The sequence below is a fragment of the Egretta garzetta genome, unplaced genomic scaffold (genome assembly GCF_000687185.1).
Source record: "Egretta garzetta isolate BGI_Z169 unplaced genomic scaffold, ASM68718v1 scaffold33, whole genome shotgun sequence".
In the NCBI taxonomy this organism is placed as follows: domain Eukaryota; kingdom Metazoa; phylum Chordata; class Aves; order Pelecaniformes; family Ardeidae; genus Egretta; species Egretta garzetta.
The window spans coordinates 609,726-630,448 of record NW_009259250.1 but is presented as its reverse complement, the minus strand read 5'-3'; the positions used below and the strand labels follow the sequence as shown (position 1 = coordinate 630,448).

At 38.9% G+C, this 20,723-nt stretch overlaps 1 protein-coding gene across 4 annotated transcripts in view; it reads right to left on the bottom strand.

The window, feature by feature from the left end:
• BCAP29 (B cell receptor associated protein 29) overlaps positions 1-20,717 on the bottom strand; it is a 23,700-nt gene extending 2,983 nt beyond the window's left edge. Inside the window, exons 1-7 of one of the 4 annotated variants that reach the window (XR_004841637.1) lie at positions 20,621-20,717; positions 17,013-17,113; positions 14,705-14,855; positions 9,979-10,114; positions 8,424-8,495; positions 7,274-7,385; positions 2,009-2,155 (exon numbers count right to left, since the gene is read on the bottom strand). Coding sequence is in view for 3 of the 4 variants with exons in the window: in XM_035891691.1 (XP_035747584.1) it covers positions 7,274-7,385; positions 8,424-8,495; positions 9,979-10,114; positions 14,705-14,855; positions 17,013-17,113; positions 20,621-20,712 (664 nt within the window). In the remaining variant the exon portion in view is untranslated. The remainder of the gene's footprint in view (positions 1-2,008; positions 2,156-7,273; positions 7,386-8,423; positions 8,496-9,978; positions 10,115-14,704; positions 14,856-17,012; positions 17,114-20,620) is intronic. The other 3 variants (XM_035891691.1, XM_035891692.1, XM_009636065.2) reach the window with 3 other exon arrangements.
• Positions 20,718-20,723: the final 6 nt, after the last annotated feature.

Genomic DNA, 20,723 nt, shown 5'->3' with positions numbered 1-20,723 from the left:
TAGGAGCACAGACTTTGTTATCTATTTTAACATGCACAGTAATTCATTAGAAGTATCACTTTATGGATGAGAAGGCAGAAATGGCAGTGGCAGGACAGTCAACTCTAAACAGTTTCTTAACATGAGAAAAAGTAATTATTACTTTACTCTCAATCTCAACAGCAATAAACTGAGAGCATGTCTAATGCTGCAGCACAAAACAGCCCAGGACTCCGTAGGGGCTAATTTACAATGCAGGGTAAATCAGCATACAGTTTCATAAAGCCATTACTCTTAAGCTGTTACATAAGCATTCAGGTAAGGTCATTTAGACATTTTTATATTCCTCTGCTATAGGTATCTCAGGTTTCTTTGTATTTCTCTGCTGTGGCAGCACAGGGATACCCTAAAACTTGATTTATTAATGCTGAAACAGAGTCTCACATAGCCATATTTAAGAAAAAAGAATCTTGGTGGTAGAAATAAAAGAACAAACCTCTTCCATTTTCCTTGTTTCAAAAATGTGGATCTATCCTTCAACTGTGAGCTCCCTGAGACAAACTGCTCCTTCCCAGAGACCTCCAAGACACTCAAGAATTGCAGCACCTCTGTAAGAGCCTGTTCTCAAAAGATGAGGAGCTAGATGTGTTTTCTGTTAAGCACCTAGCTACAAGAACTCTGGTCTGAACCATGGTTTGCTTTGGGAGTTAGTTCCTGAAACATCAGGACACAAGAGATTTGACCACTTTCCTACAGGCAAAGAGGAAGACTCCTTCCCCCAGCATTTCTGCTATTTTTAATTAATTAATTTGAATGTATAGATTCAAAATCATTCTCATTTTAAAAGTCTGCAAGTGGTTTTCCAGCAACAGGACTTTTACCAGGCCTGAAATACTAGTCTACTGAAGTTAATTACACTTATGTCTATTCATTCTAACACAGTCAAAAATTTATCCCATCTCCTTACAGCCCTTCTTTCATTTCCATACTCTTACACAGATATCCTTCATACTAATGCATTCTTGACAGCATCAATACAAAAAACATTTTCTAAAGGTTTTGGTATTTGGAATAACCATGATTTCCACACATCTGACAAGTCAAACCCCGCTGCATTTACTCTCTCTGATCTTGCTACTGTTTAAAATATTCAACAGTAAAATTTGGAAATCACTCTAAAATAATCTTGTGACAATTTTATAAGCTTATGATTTTAAGCTATAGACAAAAACCCATATGCATATGCCATTTCACCTCTTAAAGAATCTGCTAATTAGAAAGCTAAATTTTGCCTTTGTTTAAACATTCTTGTACATAGTCAGTTATAGTAAAAATTAACACTATCTGATTTCTGAAGAAGTTGTAACTCACTGTTACTGATCTAATACTATCTAGCTGTTTACAAGCAGCAGCACAGTACTGTAGTTGCAACTAAAAACTACTGTGTCTTTAAAGCATGAACAAAATTATCTAGAAGTATCTGCAAACCAAGAAAGCAAACAAGCCACTGCATTGTTTCAATGTTTGGACCAAAACAGATGTATGACAGGAATACCTCACTTAACCCCAGAAGAAGAAAAAGCAAAGAACAGATTGTCCTTTCCACCTGTGTTGGCTATGGACAAAGAAAAACCCACCAAAACAAGTGAGCCAAAAAAACCCACCGAAAAACCAAACTCCTACTAATTCCTGTTGCGGCCGCACAATAAAAAGGAGCATCGCATCTTTGACAACATCAACTTCCCAGTGCGCCAACTTATCTGAATGTCTGCTTGTCAAGCAACAGCGACCGTCCATATATCACTGCTCAACTATTTTGCCATTGCACGAACATCGACTGTACAGGTATATTGTTTGTCATATGGATCGTATCACATGAACACTGATCCAGCAGAAAACAGAAGATCCTTTGTGTGCACAATGCAGCCAGTTATTATTTCTGGCTTCCATCTGGTCTGTTACTCTGCCTCACAGGAGACACAACAGCTGGACTGGCAGAAAGCAAAACCCAACAGCTGACTGTTCCTACCAGGTACATGCATGAGCAGGCAGGAGGTGAGAACGCAGCTTCTATGTTAATGCAACTAATGAGAGGAAGAGTCAGTAAGTCCCAAAACTGGAAGCCAGCCTCAGTACTGTGAGAGGTGGGCCATCGTTTTTCATTCCTTCCCCTTCCCTTCAAAGAAAAAAAAAAAAATCAACAAAATACTCTTAGGGCAGTATGTCAATAGAAGAGATTTATGGAAAACTTTATCCCTTTACACCTAGTGTGTGACTGGAGGTCCATAAATGAATGTAATGTGTACAGTCTGGGAGAAGGACAGAACTTGCCCTTCCCTTACCACATTCTCTGTATTCTGTTCCAGGATAGATAGTTTACTTGAGATTTCTCTGAAGTTGAAGCAGGATGAGGAATAAAATTGCTCTGAAGAGGTTAGCGCAGGCCAGTAGCTATAGCATTTATATTATCTTCTCATTCCAACAAGGATGGAGAACTGAACAGTAAACCAAAACCAAACAGCAACAAAAGCAACCAATGATTCTTTGGGCATTTCCCTGCATAACTACTAGTCCTGGTCTGACTAAATCACTTGAGTTACAGTGCTTGCTACTAAGGAAACGATCTGGAACTTAAATTAGCATCGCTCACAATACAAGTCTAAAACCCAAATGATTTGGACTAGTTTAAGACTAAGAAAGATCCCTCTCTTTCAAGAGTCTTCAAGCTGAGAAAGAGCTATTCACATTTAAGAATTTAGGCACTGACGGAACAAGACATTTGCCAACAAATACGCTGTAAAGCTGGGAACACAACTCCAGTCAAGTAATTCCATACTAATTCTGAATTCTCTCCTTAAGAGGCAATGGTCAGATAAAGTTTAAAAAGGCAGGACCAAAAAAATTAGACACAATTGCTCCATGTACCTTTTGCAACCACAAATGAAATTTTGTCACAAAAGGGATGTTGCAGCATCTTCAGATGGCATAAACAGCCTCGTATAACAAAACCATGCTCTTCCAATCAACAAATATTAATGTCAACTCTTGGTGCATGTGACATTGCACAATGGCTCCCACCAAGGTTATGATCTCATAGTTATTAGAGTAAGGTTAAGATGGACTTTGTTTCTAAACCTCCCTCTGCTGTTGGCTAAATAACACGAGACTGAGGCCAATTCTTTTAACTTGTATCTCCTATTTCCAGCTTACAAAAGAAAGCTGATAGTTTGGGGGTTTTTAGGGGGCTTCTTGTTTATTTGTTTTTAAAGACTGGAGTGCTTTGGTGGAGCTCAACATAAATGCAGCTTTCATACATGGCACTAACCTGCCTAGTAATACAAAGGCTAAGCTGAACTCTCACTGGCAGCAACAGTTCTATAAAGTGTATTCCCAATGTCTGTATTGTTTATATGTTTCTAACACCTAATAATCTTAGCATTTAAGTGAGAGTTGTACATCTGTACATGCATGCTTTCTAGAATAGTCAACAATTAAAAGCTATTTCAAAACAAGCCCTCCACATGAATTGTTGCTCTCTTATGCCTGTCTCCTACAGCACCATGCAACCATGAAACAAAAAGCACTCGTGACACATTCTGTACGCAAAACAAACCTCATTAAAGGATGCGTGGAATTTTCATCAGAATTTCCTCCTGTCCCACTGTATGCCTATGACAACTATATATATAAATACAGACCATTTTCAGAAAAAGTTGAACTAAAGTTCAAAAGCACCTAAAATGACTTTGTGAAATGCGCACTGACTCACCAAAGTGAAATCCTAGTGGCAGAGACAAAGGAACAGTCTTTGGGTTTTGTCTCTATGTGGCACTACAGACTTGGCTCAGAGATGCAGTAGGTCACAGCTCAATAACTGCACACAGGTGCTAGGGACCACCATGCCCATTATGCTCCATCAGACACAGGTAGAAGCTTTAGGTGCATGTCATTTGCCGTGAAATACTGTTAGAAGAGCAAGGGGTCAATGAGCTGGAGAGGAGTCTGCCACCAGTGTGTTCTGCTGCAAGACTTGATCAATACTAGTCGTTCTGTGTAAATTTCTGTTGTGTAAAAGAAGCTGTAGCCTTTACCATGCACTAGGACAGTGTCACCAAAAATTGACCCGAGATAGAAGGTGGAATAGTACAGCATTGCAGACATCTCCCTCCTGCCCAAAGGGTCCCATAACAACAAATGGACATTCCACACATCAGCATTTCCAAGGCATGGGATCTGTGAGCGAGCAAAGAAAGTTAAAGCACTAAAAGTCCCATTCCTGTCCAAGCTGTAAGTCTGCTGCTTTATGAAAATTCTCTCATACTCTGATGTCATCTCTAGTTGCAAATAGTTTGTCGTTGGATGATTTTCAAAACGATCAAAATGAAACAATATCACAATTCCTATAGTTCTGAGACCAGCAGCCTTACACTGAGAGCGTTTCATTTTCTGAATCAACATTTTGTTAGAAATTATGTCTAATGTGTAGCAGGAGAAACATTCTCACATCTGCACTGGGTGCTCCTAAGGGTATGTACATTTATTTCTAGGTATCAGTGAGACATTTTTCATAATTTACAAGTGTCTCAATAAAATGCCATCTCAGAAGGTTTCTAAACAGTCATGTTATTACATGTCCAGGTATGCTAAAAACGGATTTAGGCTCTGAAAATGCTAGTCCCACTGCTGGGTGCCTATAAAGCCCCCAGTATGTGGGTCTGCAATAAACTAGTGAAGAACTAGCCCCCTTCACTTCCACAATAAAGGAAAAAAGGGCATCGAGGGGGATAGGAAAGTTAAGTCTGAAAAGAAAACAACTTTGGCTGAAATCTTTGTTATTAATTTCCAACCTTTCCCCAGATTTTAGTAATTTCACTTCTCTGTTTCTTGTCTTGTATTTCCATTCTTTCTCCCCACCTGCTCAGAGCATAGTAGGTAGCAAAATGTCATCTTAACTTAGGATTTCACTTATGGTTAAGTGGAAAAAAAAATAAGGTAGACTGTGTTTCCTGTAAAAGGTACAAAGCTGAAGAACTAGAGATGAGTCTCTGGAAAGTCTGCAATAATCACTGTCTACACTATAATTTCAGTAAGACGAGACATACGGTATTTTCTCTGCCAGAAGTTGTACATACTGGATCAAAACCTTACAAAAAATTTAGATCTCTGTGTTACTTAAACGCAAAGCAGACTTACATTTAGGACTCCTCCTGGATGCCACTCTCTGAGGTAACCCACCTTTCAACAAGTGGCCTACTATAAAGTAGGGCTACTATCACCATGCATAAGTAGCTTAACAAATGTACCAAACCAGAGCAATGGATATTTGAAACTGCTTTATGAAAAAGATTATACTTCTTTTTTCATCCAAGCAGCAAAAAAATCCAAAACTCCAACCAAACAAGAACAAAATGCAGATTTATGACTGTTACTGATACTATAGCTGAAAAACAAACAAACAAAAAGAAAACCCCCAAAACCCAAACCAGTAAAGTTTTCTAAAAAAAAAATATTTCACAGATTGGACTTTGTGGAGACAAAGGAAAGCTTACTTTAGTCATGGGAGCTTAAGGGGCATGAAACACATTGTTAAAAAGAGGTAAAACAAGCTTTTCAATCTCAGCTTTGATACTGTGTACCACATTACTCACACTTAGCGAGCATGAAATTCAACATTCACCTGTCTCAGTTGCAGAAGTTTCAAAAGAAAACAGTAAATTCCATTCACATTAAATCTCTAACACTCCATAGAAAGCTGTGTCTACAGCTGTGACTATTATAAAATACTTTAAGCTTTCTGGCTATCAGCTTGCTCAAAATAATGTATAAGAAAACTTACAAAAAATTAAGTTAGACATACCTTAACACCATCTACCTGATGATGGTAATTACGTAACCATGGGGTTTTCTGTTTTGGCAATGAGGGGAATGGCATCAGGGGAAGGGTTGAAAATATTTTCCTATTCATGCATTAAAAAGACTCTCTCCCCCACTTTCCCCCTAACAAAAGACTCAAGCATGCCTTAATTTATACATCTTTTGGATGGACAACAGCCCACAGGGAGAATGCAGCTGAAGCAGCATGGGGTAAATCTATTTATTCCTTAGCTTTCTCTAGCATTCCTCACTGAAAAGCTTACATTATATTAGTGTTACATACCACCAGTTAGTTTAAATAAAACATATACATTTAAGTTTTTCATTGATCCTGACACTTCAAAGGCAGTTTTCCCTGCTTTCTTTAAGAAAACAGCAGGAGAGGGAAAACCCACAATCAAACCTGCCTGAGAATGTGAACTAATGAGACCCTCTATTTAAAGATTCTTGTTGCTTCAAGCCCAGCTGAAAACAGCTGTTCTACAGTTCTTGTTTGTCTTCCCAGTGGACAATGAAAAATGATTAATGAAATATTTGTTGTTATTTTTACAGCTTTGTAGAGTGCTGTGCAATATGAGAGCAGAGCTATGTTTTGGTGACAACATGCTATTGGTACCAAAAAAATCTGTAGTTTGTTACAGTCTGAACATCTGATTAATGCTTACAAGGTCACAGGCAGTGTTATCTTAAAAACACTAATTTCAGATGAGCAGGTGTTCACACACCTTGACAGATCCCAGTAGGACGGAACCAAACAGGTAAAATCTGCTTCTATCTCCATTTAGGTTGCCAAGAAAGCAGTTTTGACAACCTAAACCTTGAACATGGAAGCTGCTAACAAAAGTATTGTGTTACAAATTGAAAGGCATGTTTGCTTGTAAGAAAAGAAAAATTAAAAAATAAAAAAAATAAAAAAAGCTAACACCTCTGCTGCAGGAAATATATAAATTTAGAATACTAGTCAAGAACTTTTCTGCTATCTGTCCGAAACCCTACTTTATAGAAAAACCTGAGCCACGTAATTCCCCATTTTATACAGGGAGAGCAGACAATACGTATGACATGAAAGATCAATCTGATGCCTATAAGCAACCTGCAATTGATTCCATATCCTGTTCACATCATTGATGAAGACAAGTCAACACCACTTAAATATGTCAGTTCAATTTTTTAATAATTGCAATTTAACTAAGGTGTTCAAATTACACCGTGCACATTTTCATAATGAAAACATTTACTAAAATATGGGGATGGGGATGGCAATGGCATGTTTTTCCAGTTCCTAGTCAAATGTGAAGAAAGCCCAAACCAAGTGTTCTTTAAACTGATGTAGTTAATGCTACACCTAGAATAAATTTCTGACATCCAGTGTTGAAATAATCTTTCTCTTAATTGCAAAGAAACCCTAACCAATACTTACCATTTGATGTCTTCTGTAGTTCCGCTTTCAAATGTTCAACTTCCTTCTTCAACCTTTCCTCTGTTGCTTCCACTGACTCTTTCTTTCTACTGCTTCCTTTTTCACACAAGGCCTATTAAAAACCACAGTTGCTACAATTAATTTTATTTTCATTAATCTGACATTAATGCCAAACAGCCAGAGAATGTCAGCCTTAATCTTGCAAAGTGACAGGTTCTATCACGTGCCAACATGACATAGGCAGATACTCAATTCATTCTAGGGGAAAAGAAAAAAAAAAAAAAGGAAAAAATAGTCAATGTTTTCAAGTTGACAGTAGTGGCATACTTGTAATAGCATGGCATTATCTCCTGTGTAAGAGTACTTTGTACCTCTTCATGAAGCCCACAACTTCTGTTTATGTTACAAATGTCTTTTCTGGAGTGCAAGTGACAGAACACTGCCATGTTTATGTGCAACTTGTTCTAATCATTTATTCTGATTTAAATCATGTAATAAATCACAAATCTCTTCATGGAGGTTTACAGCTGCTTTTTCAATCTTCATAATACCTCAATACCCAGATTAGATTTCTTCTGAAATTCAAGAAGAAACTTAGACACACTCTTACCATTAAGGAAATTGCAACTGATGACTTAAAACTATCGTACATTAAGGATTAGATCCCATAATTAGACCCTTTGCTCATATAGCCTCTATAATCCAGCCAAGCATTATGTCTGCTACGAAAACGGCAAAAGAAGTGGCAAAAGCTTAATGGGAAAAGTAGAACAACTGAGATGAACAGCTGTTAGGTGAACTCATGATATCAGAGTTTACTGGGCACAGGTGGGAGCAGATGGGAAAGATTACTTTAGGAAGAAGGAAAAGAACTGTTTATAAAGACTGGTAAACAATCCAAAGAAAAGAGCTGAAGAAAATCTTCCAGAAGCAATCTAACCAAAGAGCAGAGATTGCACTTGACTGCTGGTAACAAAACCATAGCCAATTTGTCATGAAATTGGCCACAAATTGCCTCCTTTACTTTGTGCTCCCCTCTTTCTATTAATACACAAATAGTTATTTCTGTAAACTTTTATCTTAAGTCCTGCGCTCCATGGAAGCTCTGAACAGGAGACAGTGCAGACCTAGCACACTAGAGTAAACTTACCGTACTGATACTTACAGGCAGTGCCGTGTATGCAATTGCTCTTGCCTCTGTCTGATGGTGAAGTGAAGCACGCTTGTAAATGAACACAAATGTAGGGGGAGTAACCTAAGTCATAGTATCGCTATAAAGTTAAAATAAACCAATTCTGAACACTTTGCATCTCCAGTGCAATGGAGATCCAAGCACAGCACGCTGGCTGCACCTGTGGCTACCACTGGTTTTGCAAACCATGCAGTCAAACACACAAATAGAAACAGACAGGAATACAGTTTCCAGTTTCTGGCTATCACTTACAAGTAGCTAAGAGACTGTGTTGCCAAGAGAATGTGAAAGCAGAACAAAAAGGGGACTTTTGGCCAAATCCCAACGGGGCGAGGGGAGTACCAGTATGCAATTAAGAGACAAATTCCACAGCTGAGGGAGGGCATCTGGATTTTTCTGACAAAATACCAAATCCCAAAATTTTGGAATAATTTCATACCTGGGAAATACCTAACATGCACTCTAGTGATCCTTGCTCTGCAACACCTCTCAAACTGGATTTTTTTGCATCCTTTCTAGTACATTTTGTATGGAATCTGTTCACTTTGTCTGAAGAGACAAAGAGATTTGTTACAAAAAAATTACAGTGCTAGTAACCATAGACACTGCTCCAGACAAACTGGAAGGCAACCTGTACACACCTGCAGTGAATTTTGTTTTGGCAATGTGCCAGACTGAAGAATGCTGTAAAAGTCTTCATACCCTGGATATCTGTACCCCAGCCTATGGTTCAAACTCTTTCAACAGAAGTCAAACTAGCCAATTACAAGAAAAGATTTCATATATTTATCTTTATCATCTTTCCTGACTTCCCTTCCTGCATACACCTGTATATTGAACCACAACAGACGAATGATAGCTTAATTTTCTACATTCTTCTCATAAAAATAAACTATTTTTGGTCCATTGGAGGTTCTTTTAAGTAAGAAATTTTTAGCAATATCCTCATTAACACTACAGCAGCGCCTTACTGAAAGGAAGGTATTAAGAAATTGGCTGACTCACCATAAAAGTAGATGCAAGAATACAAAATACAGTAAATACAAACCCCCAATTTTACAAATTAAAAAAGATATTTCAGGATTGGAGCAAATTCTATTTAAAAGAAACAGCGTGAGAACAGCTATATTTCAGGCTTTTCTGTACTGCACTGCTATAGCCCTGACCTAAAAAGCCAACCGTTTCGGATAAAACTAATGAAATTAGTGTCTCCCTCTACTTTGCTATGATTAAATCGAAGAGGCATTTTAAGAATATATTACTACTTGAATGAAATTTGTACTGGAAAGACAAAACTTCATTTATTTGGATTACTTTAGTTTCCTTTGTTAATAAAATGCTACTGAAATTTGTATTCAGTATTCTGAATCACATATTTCAAGAACATTGTTCTTCCTTTTTCCACCAGAATAAAAAAACCCAAACAAACATTATTCACTAGCAAACCATCCCCAGAGTATTTTGTACTAACTACTTGCTGTATAAGAAAATAACTAAGAAAGTTCAAAGATACCTCCTGCAGCCTTTCATTCTCGGCCATGTATTTTTTGGCTGCTTCAGTAGCATCATTTACTTGCATTTCCAGAGCTGCATGAGATGTCATCCCTTTTGCCAACTGAGTAATAAGGGTAACAGTGCGTCTCAATACACTGGTGAAGAAACACAGTGAACAGCATAGTAATTCACAGCACAAATTAAAAACAAAACAAAAAAAACCAAAACAAAACCAAAACCACCCATTTTCTCTCTCTGCATTAGACGTGAAAACAAAACCACAAGAGGACTGTTTAAGCACCTAAGGGGGAAACATCCAGGCTCACTGATGACAAATAATAGTAAAGTAAGAGACTGAAAAGATTTTCATCCATGAAAAATCTGATTCTTACCTGATACAGAACCTCCCTCCTCCCAAAACCCCATAGCTGTTAAGGGGTCAGAGACCTGCTTGCTTAAAAGGCTGAAATACTCTTACATGACCTGGTGTTTCAAATAGGATGGCACTCTGAATACAAGACCCAAGCAACACATTATGGTAATGAGTACAATGCAAAAAAAAACCCAACCCCACAACCAAAAAAACCCCCAACAAACACCAAACTCAACACAATTTTATAAAAGGCCTTAGAAGAATTAGCAATGTGAACATATTAATCTTCAAAGAACTCTGTCAATACTGTATAAATCAGAACATCCATGAATGTCAGCACTCATATGGCACCTCAAATCCAAGCTTTGCAAATACCTCCCTTGATTTATCTAGTGATTGCCTCTTTGCATCACTACTTCCATTATTCACCTCGGAGTCTTTCAAAGCAGCACATTGCCAAATCAGGGAAAGGCCAAAGCAACACTGAATTAAATTAATTCCTGCAATATAACCTATCTCTTAAAAAAAAAAAAAAAAGTGAAAATCTAAATAATTGGCATAACTAAAAACATATTACTAGACCTTTTGGCTTTCAAGGTAAGCCCACCCCCTCCTTTTTCGTCAGAAGCTCATTTTCTTACTTTCTTGGTTTTAATAAAAAAGTTAAGGTCCCCTATGTCACTACTTTTCCGAGGGCTAGCATGTTTTACTTTTCCTTATTAATTTATAGATGCAGCAGTCAGTAATGATGTTTTACTGACTCCTAAAACAGAATCACAGAATCATATAGGTTGAAAGGGGCTTCCAGAGGTCATTCTGTCCAAGCTCCTGCCCAAAGCAGGGACAGGTAGAGCAGATTGCTCAGAGGCTTGTCCAGCTGAGCTCCCACTGTCTCCAGTGATGGAGATTCCACCATCTTTTGGGGTCCTTGTTCCAGTACTTGACAGCTCTTGATAGTAGAAAAAGTACTTTTTACCACAAGTCAGAATTTCCCAGGTTCCTGGCCTGTTGCCTCTTGTCATTCCTGTGTGGATCCACTGAGAAGAGCTGGCTCCACCTTCTCTACATCCTACCACTAGAGAGCTGTAGAAAGCAATAGGATCTCCCCTTCAATGCCTCTTTTTGAGGAGAGGATGTGGCTTTGGCCACATACGTCATGTGTTTTGGCCCCCAACCTTCTCAATACCACACTGCAGTACTCCAGTATTTTGGGGAGTCAAAACTGGACACGGTCCTGCAGCTGCAGTACCACATGTGCCACACAGAGGTGAATAACAGCTTCTCTTGACCTGCTGGCTACACCCTTGCTGTTACCGCTCAATACATGACTGGCTGTCTACCAGGATCCCCAGGTCCTTTTCCGCAAAACTGCTTTCCACACTGCCAGCGAGTCCATCCCCAGCCTGGATGCTGTACGTGGTTATCCGACAAGATGATGGACTTTGCATTTGCCTTTGTGGAACTGCGTGGGATTTCTGGCAGCACATTTCTCCAACCTGTCTAGCTCTCTCTGAATAGCAGCCCTGCCCTCAAAAGATATCAACCACTCTGATTTGGTACTGTCTGCAAACTTGCTGAGAGCACGTTGAATCCCATCATCCAAGTTGTTCATAAGGACATTAAACTGTATTGAGCCCCAGTACCAATCCTTGAGGGGCTCTAGCTGGAATTTGCATCACAATCATCCTTTGAGCCCAAAGGCCTAGGAAATTTTCCACCCACTTCTCCAGCCCATATCCCTCCACAGTTAGGCTATCAGGATACCAGAAGAGACTATGACAAAGGCCTTGCTAAAGGCACACAGCATCCACTGCTCTGCCCTTTATCCACACAGCCAGTCATCTCATTGCAGAAGGCAATGAGCATGATCAGGCATGACCTCCCCTCAGTAAATCCGTGTTGGCTGTTCCAAGTCGTTGTAGCCTTCATGTCCCTGGAAATGGCTTTGAGTAGGATTTGCTCCTTAACCTTTCCAGGGAGGTGAGGCTGATTAGTCTCTACTTCCCTACATCCTGCTTTTTGTCCTCTTGAACACAGGTGCAATGTTTGCCTTTCTGCAGTCACCAGGATCCTCCCCGATCACCATGATCTTTCAAAGATGAGAGAGTATGGCCTTGCAATGACATTGGCCAACTCCCTCTGCATGCAAGGATGCATCCCATCCCAGGATGTCACAAACTTGTATATGCCCAATCTGTTTAAGTACTCCCTAGCTGCCTTTTCTGCTACTGTGGGGAATGTTACATTCCCCACCGACTCTCCTAAAAGGCTCAGAGAACTGGGAGGCCAAACCGCAAGAAACAATGTAATGTAAATTTGGTAATGAGACATTCAATGTCTCATTCTTTTCCATATCCTTTGTCATTTGGTCCCCTGCCACAGTGAGCAGTGGGCCCATGTTTTCTTTAGCTTTCCTTTTGTTTTCAGTCCTTCTCATCCCTCTCTGGTTCAGCACAGTGTAACAGGGGGCAGATAAAATTTGGCAGGCTCCCTACATCTCCCAAGCTGTCAAATCAGATTAGTAGATGTGTGCCTCTGTCCTGCCTAGTGGACAGTCTCTGGTAATGACGACCTTCCTCTTTTCTGTGCAAACAGTTGGTGGATGAAGGCTCAGCTGGACTAAACACCTCCATTGATAGAAGGTCATTTTTCCTCACCTGTACCCAGTGTTCTACAATTGCTGGACCACCAACAGAGAAGAGTTTTTGTGGTGTTGCCAGAAGTGACAAGCTTCCGGCCTCCTCCATCTTGGGAATCTCTATCTACCACTCTTCTGGGATTCTCCTTTGGCTGATGTGCTAAAATGAATCAAAACTGACCCAAAGAATGAATGAGGGGCATCCAAGTACCCATTCACACCTACATGTGGTCTTAACTTGGTTGGGCGATGGTAGCAGCAGCATAGGATAAGGCAACCCAAGGAACACTTTTTTTCCTTCTCTGACAGACATTATGCCTGTTTAATGGATAAGCAAAATAGCTCTACTAAGAAAAGTCTTCTGATCTAGCCCCTACTGTAGGACCACTTATTTCTTCCAAACCTTGGTGAAAGGCTAGTAGCCCAAAAAAAGGCCTTAAGCAAACCTCTTCAAGAGCAGAACTTTTACCCACAATAAAATCTATTAGGGCCACCTGACAAGTTTTCTTCCCTGAAATCTGAGGGGGAGTAGGATCCTGGGCGACCAGCTTCCAACTTCTAGTCCAGGACACAATCCAGCTATTCCTCTCTGGGAGCAGAGATCACAAACATATTTGTGCATATTTACTTAACCTTTCTGAAGGAAGACAAAGAACATGATGCATTCCCATCACTATTGTGCAAGGCTACAGCCACCTTCGTTTTTTCCAGTTTTCTTGCTCAAATTTTGCAGGAACTTTTCCTTAATGCTTCTTTATGTACAACGCTCCTTGATGATCAGCTAAAATGGCCATACATCACTCCAAGGGGAAGAAGTTTGTCAGAAGTCTCTGTCTCCAGGCATCTCCTTGTTCTCTGTTCCTCTTGCTTATATCTATGTCAAGCAGCTCACTGAAGTAATTCAGAAGAGGGCCAGCATCCTTTGCCCAATGTCACCATAAAAAATATACAAATAGGAAGTCATCTGACCAATGTGGCTGTTTCCACTCATTCACATTATCTCTGTCCAATTAGTTCATGTGCTCCTTGCCCAACTAAGAGGATCTGCAGGTTGTTGTGGCTACTGTGAAGATTAACAGGTAGTTTTGACTGCTACTGCTGGGCAGTACAGAACTGTCCTTTCCATTACCCTGTTTTATAGCTGTGTTTAAACATCCTGAAAGGGATACCACACTAAAGATCATAATATTGTAGTAGGCCAGTTGGCACAAAGTGCTTGATATGAAATACCTGAAACTCTCCTTGGAAGCTGGAACATGATCCTACAGCTCCTGCGAGCTTTGGACGAAGTGGTTCAAGTCAGACTCAAGCTTTGCTTCTTAACACAGCAGGATGCAATATTACCTTCTTGCAACATATTAAGATTATTTTAACAGTACTTTAGTTTTTCAGGGTTTTTTTATTCCATTTTTCCATGCTCAAAACAAACAAAACATAGGGCATAAGTTTAGGAGGAAATGAGTATTCCCTGAAGAAACTTCTCCTGCAAAATACATGTTTTCTCAAACATTCAAAATGTTTCTTTCCATGTGTTGCTTACATATCCTTCCAATCTTCAGACATTTGTAAGATATTATTTTCCCTGATCTTACTTGCCTCATAGCCAATCTGCCCACACTTAATTCTTTAATCTCTTGAAATCGGCCTTCTGATCTTTTTCATAGTTGGATCACTATGTGCAATAGCTCCTGTAAGAAACATGCTATGCAGAAATGAGAAAAATGTTATACTTACAGCCAAAGAAATAAGGAAAATCCTGAGAGATAGAGGTTTCTTTGCGAACGGAAGAGTTTCAACTGAATATGATCAAAGGCATTGGTATTGACATTTACAGCCTTCTCATTCACATGAATGGATGAGTACTTCCTGACTTCTCTAATAGCATCTGTAAACACAAACAGTTTGTTCTTATTCACACCTGGGGGCATGCATGTATGATAAACCAACCATAGTGCTAGAAAGATGTATTTGGACTTTCTGCTCAGCAAACAGGCATAGGACAAACAGTGACATTGCTTATATTATCCATACATTTTAAAGATAGGTCTTGATAAATCACTGAAGTGATAGAATAGATTTCCAGAGATATGCCAAACCACTGTCCAAAACATGCTTGAACAGTCATTTCCAACACTTGCACCCAGCCACCAGGGATCAGGCCAAAGCAACACATTCTACAAAGAGAGACCCTACAGACAGTGTCAAAGTGTCACTGCTGACAACTGAATTAAAATCCTGCCAGTGGACAGTGAGAAAACAGAAAGGAAAAGGAAAAAGAAGAGATGCCTTCTGAAGTATTGCCTCATCAGCAATTTGTTACATAAGCATATATTTTAGTAACTACAAAAGTGTCTACTTTATGCTTCAATCAGAGAGGGGAAAAATGATTTCTATAACACCCATCAAAACAGGAATATTGTAGCAACACAGTGCTGAAATAAACAGAGGGGGTAAGCAACACCCCAGCTTTCTTTCATCTGCCCTTCCTCCATCTTTCAGTGTCCTTTCATCCATCATATACTCCTGATAGTTCTGCAGAAGGACCAATACACTGCCAACACTTTTCAAAGGACAAAATAATTAATTAAGACTTACATCTACATAAAACCAAACGCTAACCCAGTTAAAAGTTCGTATTACAATTAGTAAACTTAAGGTCATCATACATACTTAAGGCCAATAGAGCACCCAAAATCTCCTCCTGCACATTACACCATGACACATCATCAACTCTTGCATAATATTTTGGCCATGTGTTATTAAATTGCTGCTGCATTTCTCCAAGTAGACAAAAATCAACTCCACTGAAAAGCAAGTGAGAGTAACATCATGTATGACTGTCTCTTATATTCATAAGTTATTTAGAGAAAGGAGAAGGAAGAAGAAAAAAAAAAAAGATTTGCAGCGAAACTTCAAACAACGCAACGAAGATTAAGACCAAATAGAAGTCCATATCCCTGTGCAATGGAAGATTCTAGTCCTGCAACAACCTATCACCTTATGCTACGGGGCAAGCACCTCACCACTGCTTTACTTTAGCCCAAATCATTCCACAAAATCAATAATCATCACCAACTCAAAAGCAAACTTTGACCGAAGTTTTCAATCGGTTTTCAAGGAGAGCAAATTAAATCCATCGGCTCTGTATCTTAAGCCACTTACTGAAGAATCTACTTCTAAAGATAATACTAAAGATCATCTAAAATAAAATAAGAAAATGTTTATTTGCATTTCCAGTAGTTTTTTAGTATTAGGAATATTGTATTGCAGTCTAGTCCAACTTTGTTATTTATATAGTGCATCTGTATGTTTCTCTCAGCAGGCAATAAAACAAAGAAAAAATACGTGGTTTTAAGTAGCTTGGAATTAAATAGCATTTTCATTGTAAGGCACTTGAAACACTTCTATGTGTGGAAGAGAACTACTTCTATCCCTGAAACACAGGAGAGCTATTTCCATCAATGAAATACAGGAGATACTTGCCATGCAGAGCAGTCAGGACAGACATTAAATGAAATCAGTCAGGCATATGGTTGTCATTCAAGCTCCAGTTTCACTAAAGCTTTACTCCTACTTGATAGACCTTAGGATCTACTCATAACAAATGCAGCCAACAGCTGTTTTGTATCTGTGCTGAGCAAAAATACTCAAATACCCCCGTGCTTCGACATATTCTTCTGGTCTTCTATTTCAACAGCAACCAAGAGAAAGAGTGCCATCTACTGCATATTGAGCAGCTCAGCCAAATTCTGATATTGAACATTTCAAGTTCATTTACTTGTGAGAGAAAGCGAAACTAAGCAGCAGCCTAGACCAAGCTCCATTTTTCATCCTCATTCACTACTGTATTACTATTGTGTTTGGATTCCCAACACAGATGCAGTATAAACCCTCTCCTCTTCCATTCTATTGTAGACCTTTTAAACAAATTGGCCGATTTACATTAGGCTTGAATCCTTTCAATTAATCTACTCCATATACCATGAACTTGCATATATCAGGGTTTTTTTCCCCATTTGTTATGAAATTATTTAACACTTACCAAAAAACAAGACGATCAGTAAAACTATTATTGTAAGGAACATCTTGTTCCAAAATACTGCCAATTTGCTCCATAGAGGAAACATAAAAATCTTCTGCCATCTGTAAAATAGCACTGTGTTATTCAAAAATAATTAAACACTAAAAGAAAAGCATAACCTCACAGAAAATAGCCTTATTATTGATATGAGACTTATGTAAGGTCTCTAAACAGCTGCTTTAATTGCAATATAATTTAGGTATATGTAGATTTTCCAACAATCCAACTTGTGTGTCTCTTTTTTTGTTTCCTGTCAAGACAGTTGGTTCAACTTGAAAACTTCTTGCATGATAGCAGGTACTCTCCAGATATGTTTTATTTTACCTTTTACTTTGGCTAGCATTACTTTGTGTTCAGTCCTGACTACAATAAACTCAAGGATGGGATAAAGACTGTAAAACCCATTCCATCATTTTTATTTCTACCCACTTACACTCCTTGTTGCCAAATAAAATAAAAATCCTCCACAAATTAAGATTGTCTCTACCATCCTTATTCAGAAGCCTTATCCTTTATAATTATGCAGATTCATTGATATAAAGTAAAAGCATTGTTACTACATTCTAACTTGCAAATGACAAAAGGACAGGTCTTGTGTTTACATTTTGTCAAGCATTAAAACCTCCTTCAAGAGCATAAATTTGTTGTCTAAGGAAGCAACTTCAGAGGCCCAACGGTGGTTAAGACCATTATTTTTTTTTTTGTTTAAACAATCAACTGCGTATTCAATATTACTGCATGGGGGGCTCTGCCAGAATTCACACTTGCAGCACAAACATCGGTGTGCTCAAATGAACTCAAACCCACAAGAGCCAACAACAGAGCAGCTACTTGTCCTTGGCTGCTGGTTAGAATCAGCGTTACTGCAAAAGTGAAGTAATACCTAGGTATGCCATTAGGGATGTAACACAAGGACGCTAGCTACCGTCTGATTGTATCAGGTAAAATTTCTAACTTTTGTTAGAGAGTATTGACATTTTCCAGATTGTTAAAATTTGTCCTTTAACAAAGCAGTTTCCAACCTACTATGAATCTAATTTAAATTAGACTGCAGCATCAGCTCCAATGGTTCCTTCTGGTTCTGCATCAGCTGGAATTAAAATATTTTAGCACTGTATAGGCAAAAACCTCATTTAAATCTTTTAGTATAATCTGAATTCTCTATAGCAGACAGCCATAATCTCTATTAACCAAAAAGCTTACTTTAATTAGACCAAGCTGCAACTCAAACAAAGCCAACTTGCTAACTCCTTAAACATGCAATTCTCCAAGTTTTGTATTTATCTCCACTTACGAAGTGATTCTCTGAGGTACAACCTTAGACCAACTATACTGCCAAGTTATATTCAGGCTAAAAATAAGATCTCCTTATTGCAAAGTCTTCCTGTGTTACATTTTCATGCTTATTTTTCCTCAACAAGTATCAACATTCACATTTATTACTGCTGCATTTCCTTTTGGTGACAGAAGTCACATAAACATAATCCTTCCAAATTATAATACTGGCCACCACTATAGCGGTACTGCACTTGCAGCACACTTCCGTCTTTTTGTGTACTTGCATTTTTATATTGTCAATTTACTTATTCCCCAGGAACTTAAAAGCAAATTTGAAAAAGAGTTCAGTATCCAAAAAATGAGCAGGCATAAGAGAGGCAAACAATCTGTTCAAAGACTGACAAGCGAGTAAATCAAAACTTTAAAAAACAGCAGTCTCATGTCTGTCTTTAATCGTGCATGCTTTACTGCTCTGACAGAACCAGCTCCCAGGCCACCAAGATGTGCAAGGCAGAACTGCTGCCTGCTGGTACTGTCACAGCAGCTAAATCTAATCTTTAACCCCGCAAGATTCCTGCGACAGTTTTGTTAACAAGATAATTGAACATGTGATATAAAGGATAAAGCTATTTCATTCTTTCAGAAACCACTGTTCAAAGGAATAGCTGAATGCTACTAAGGGCAAAAATCTATCCTTTGTATATAATGATAATGTTTAATGTCCGAATACATTTTGGTAACACTGCAGGTTATGAATTTGCTTTTCAGCCATGAAGACTGGATTCAAGCCCTATTTATGTCGTGAGACCTATGTCAGTACTCCCAATGTACTGTGCACGCCATCAGCCTGCAGAAATTCTTGCAGCTAGCATCCTCACATAAGCCATCAACAATCCGATGATTACAAATCCCACAATACTTCTCCCTTCTTACATACAGTTGCACTTTTGATTGGGAAACAGAAAATACGAGAGCACAGTAATCTGTGTTGAAATGCTGAACTCCTCACAAGCCAGCTTTGTAAAATCAAAGGTTAAATTAGATTTTAGAACAGTTTCAACTTCTGAAGTTAAACAAACATGACTAATCATGATATCGGCTGTGGACGATCCAACCATTTTGCAGACTCTCCCACAGGCTGACATAGCTAAATTCAGACTCTCGACAGTGCAGGGTTTAGTTTTAAGTTTTGTTCCTTAGCATGTTACAGTAAAAGCTGCATTCTTCATCCTAAATATATCTAAAGATGCAGAAAGCAAACATGTAACAGTTTTTACACAACATTGAGGCAGTGGCAATTTTTTTCAAAAGCTTTAAGGTTTTATCCTACTTGGGTTTTTTGGGGGGGGTTGATTTTTTTTTTTAGAATTACTGATATCTTGGAAAGAAATCATCACTCTGTTTCTCTTGCTTCTTGTAGGGAAGCTAGCTTCCTTTATTCCTTATAACAAAATAAAAATAGCATTACCAAATTTGAAGATTTACTTACAGGACACAATATTAAGGTAAGGTTGTAAGCCAGGCATATGCATACAGGAAGAGTACCACATTTTGTTTCTCTCCCTTACTAAGGGCACTTATTTTACAAGAATTAATTATTTTTCTTCATGTTGGTGTTGTGTTCCACAAGTGTTATTATTTTGTTAGTTTATATGTTTTATAGAGGCCTTTATTTCAGTTGTCCTGAACCTTTTGCATCAAGCGGAAGTCTGCAGTTTTTTTAAAACAGATGATCACAAATTTCTATGATTCTTACAGCCCTCACACACACTGCGGTTAGCTTTGAATATCAGATGTCTCTTATCTGCTCAGCACCCACAATGCCTAGCGCACACCCAAACACTGTAAAGCTGCTCCTCACAAACTTGACAAACAACTCCTGAGAAGGCAGCACCATGCTCTCATTTCTTACTGAGCTCATAGCAAGGGAAGCCAGATGCCCTCCCGTACGCTGGCTACTCCAAAAACCCCTGACAGAAGACTGGGAGACAACGTCCCACTTGCTGAAGCAAAGCAACAGGGCCCGTCCCGGGTACCCCGAGTGCTGCTCGGATGAATCAGCAGTGTCTGTGAAGCAAACATAAAGCTCCCTAGATTCTTGAATCTCCCTAGATTCTTGAAACTCCTGACACTCAACTTCCAAACAGCATTCCTTTGGTTCGCTGCTAGTTTAAAATGCAGATCTTGGTGTTTAAAATGCAGAACTTGGTGTTTATAAAAACAAAAATGTAAAATAAACCCAAACCAGCGAGAAGACCCATCTGGGGTTGTCCAGCACACTTTAGTCCTACCTCAGCGGAGAAATAAACGGCAGGCAGAGCAAGATAACTACTCCCATTTCACCGTACAGAAAGGCGGCAACTGCCGTCCACTGGAAAGTCATCCTCCCGGCTG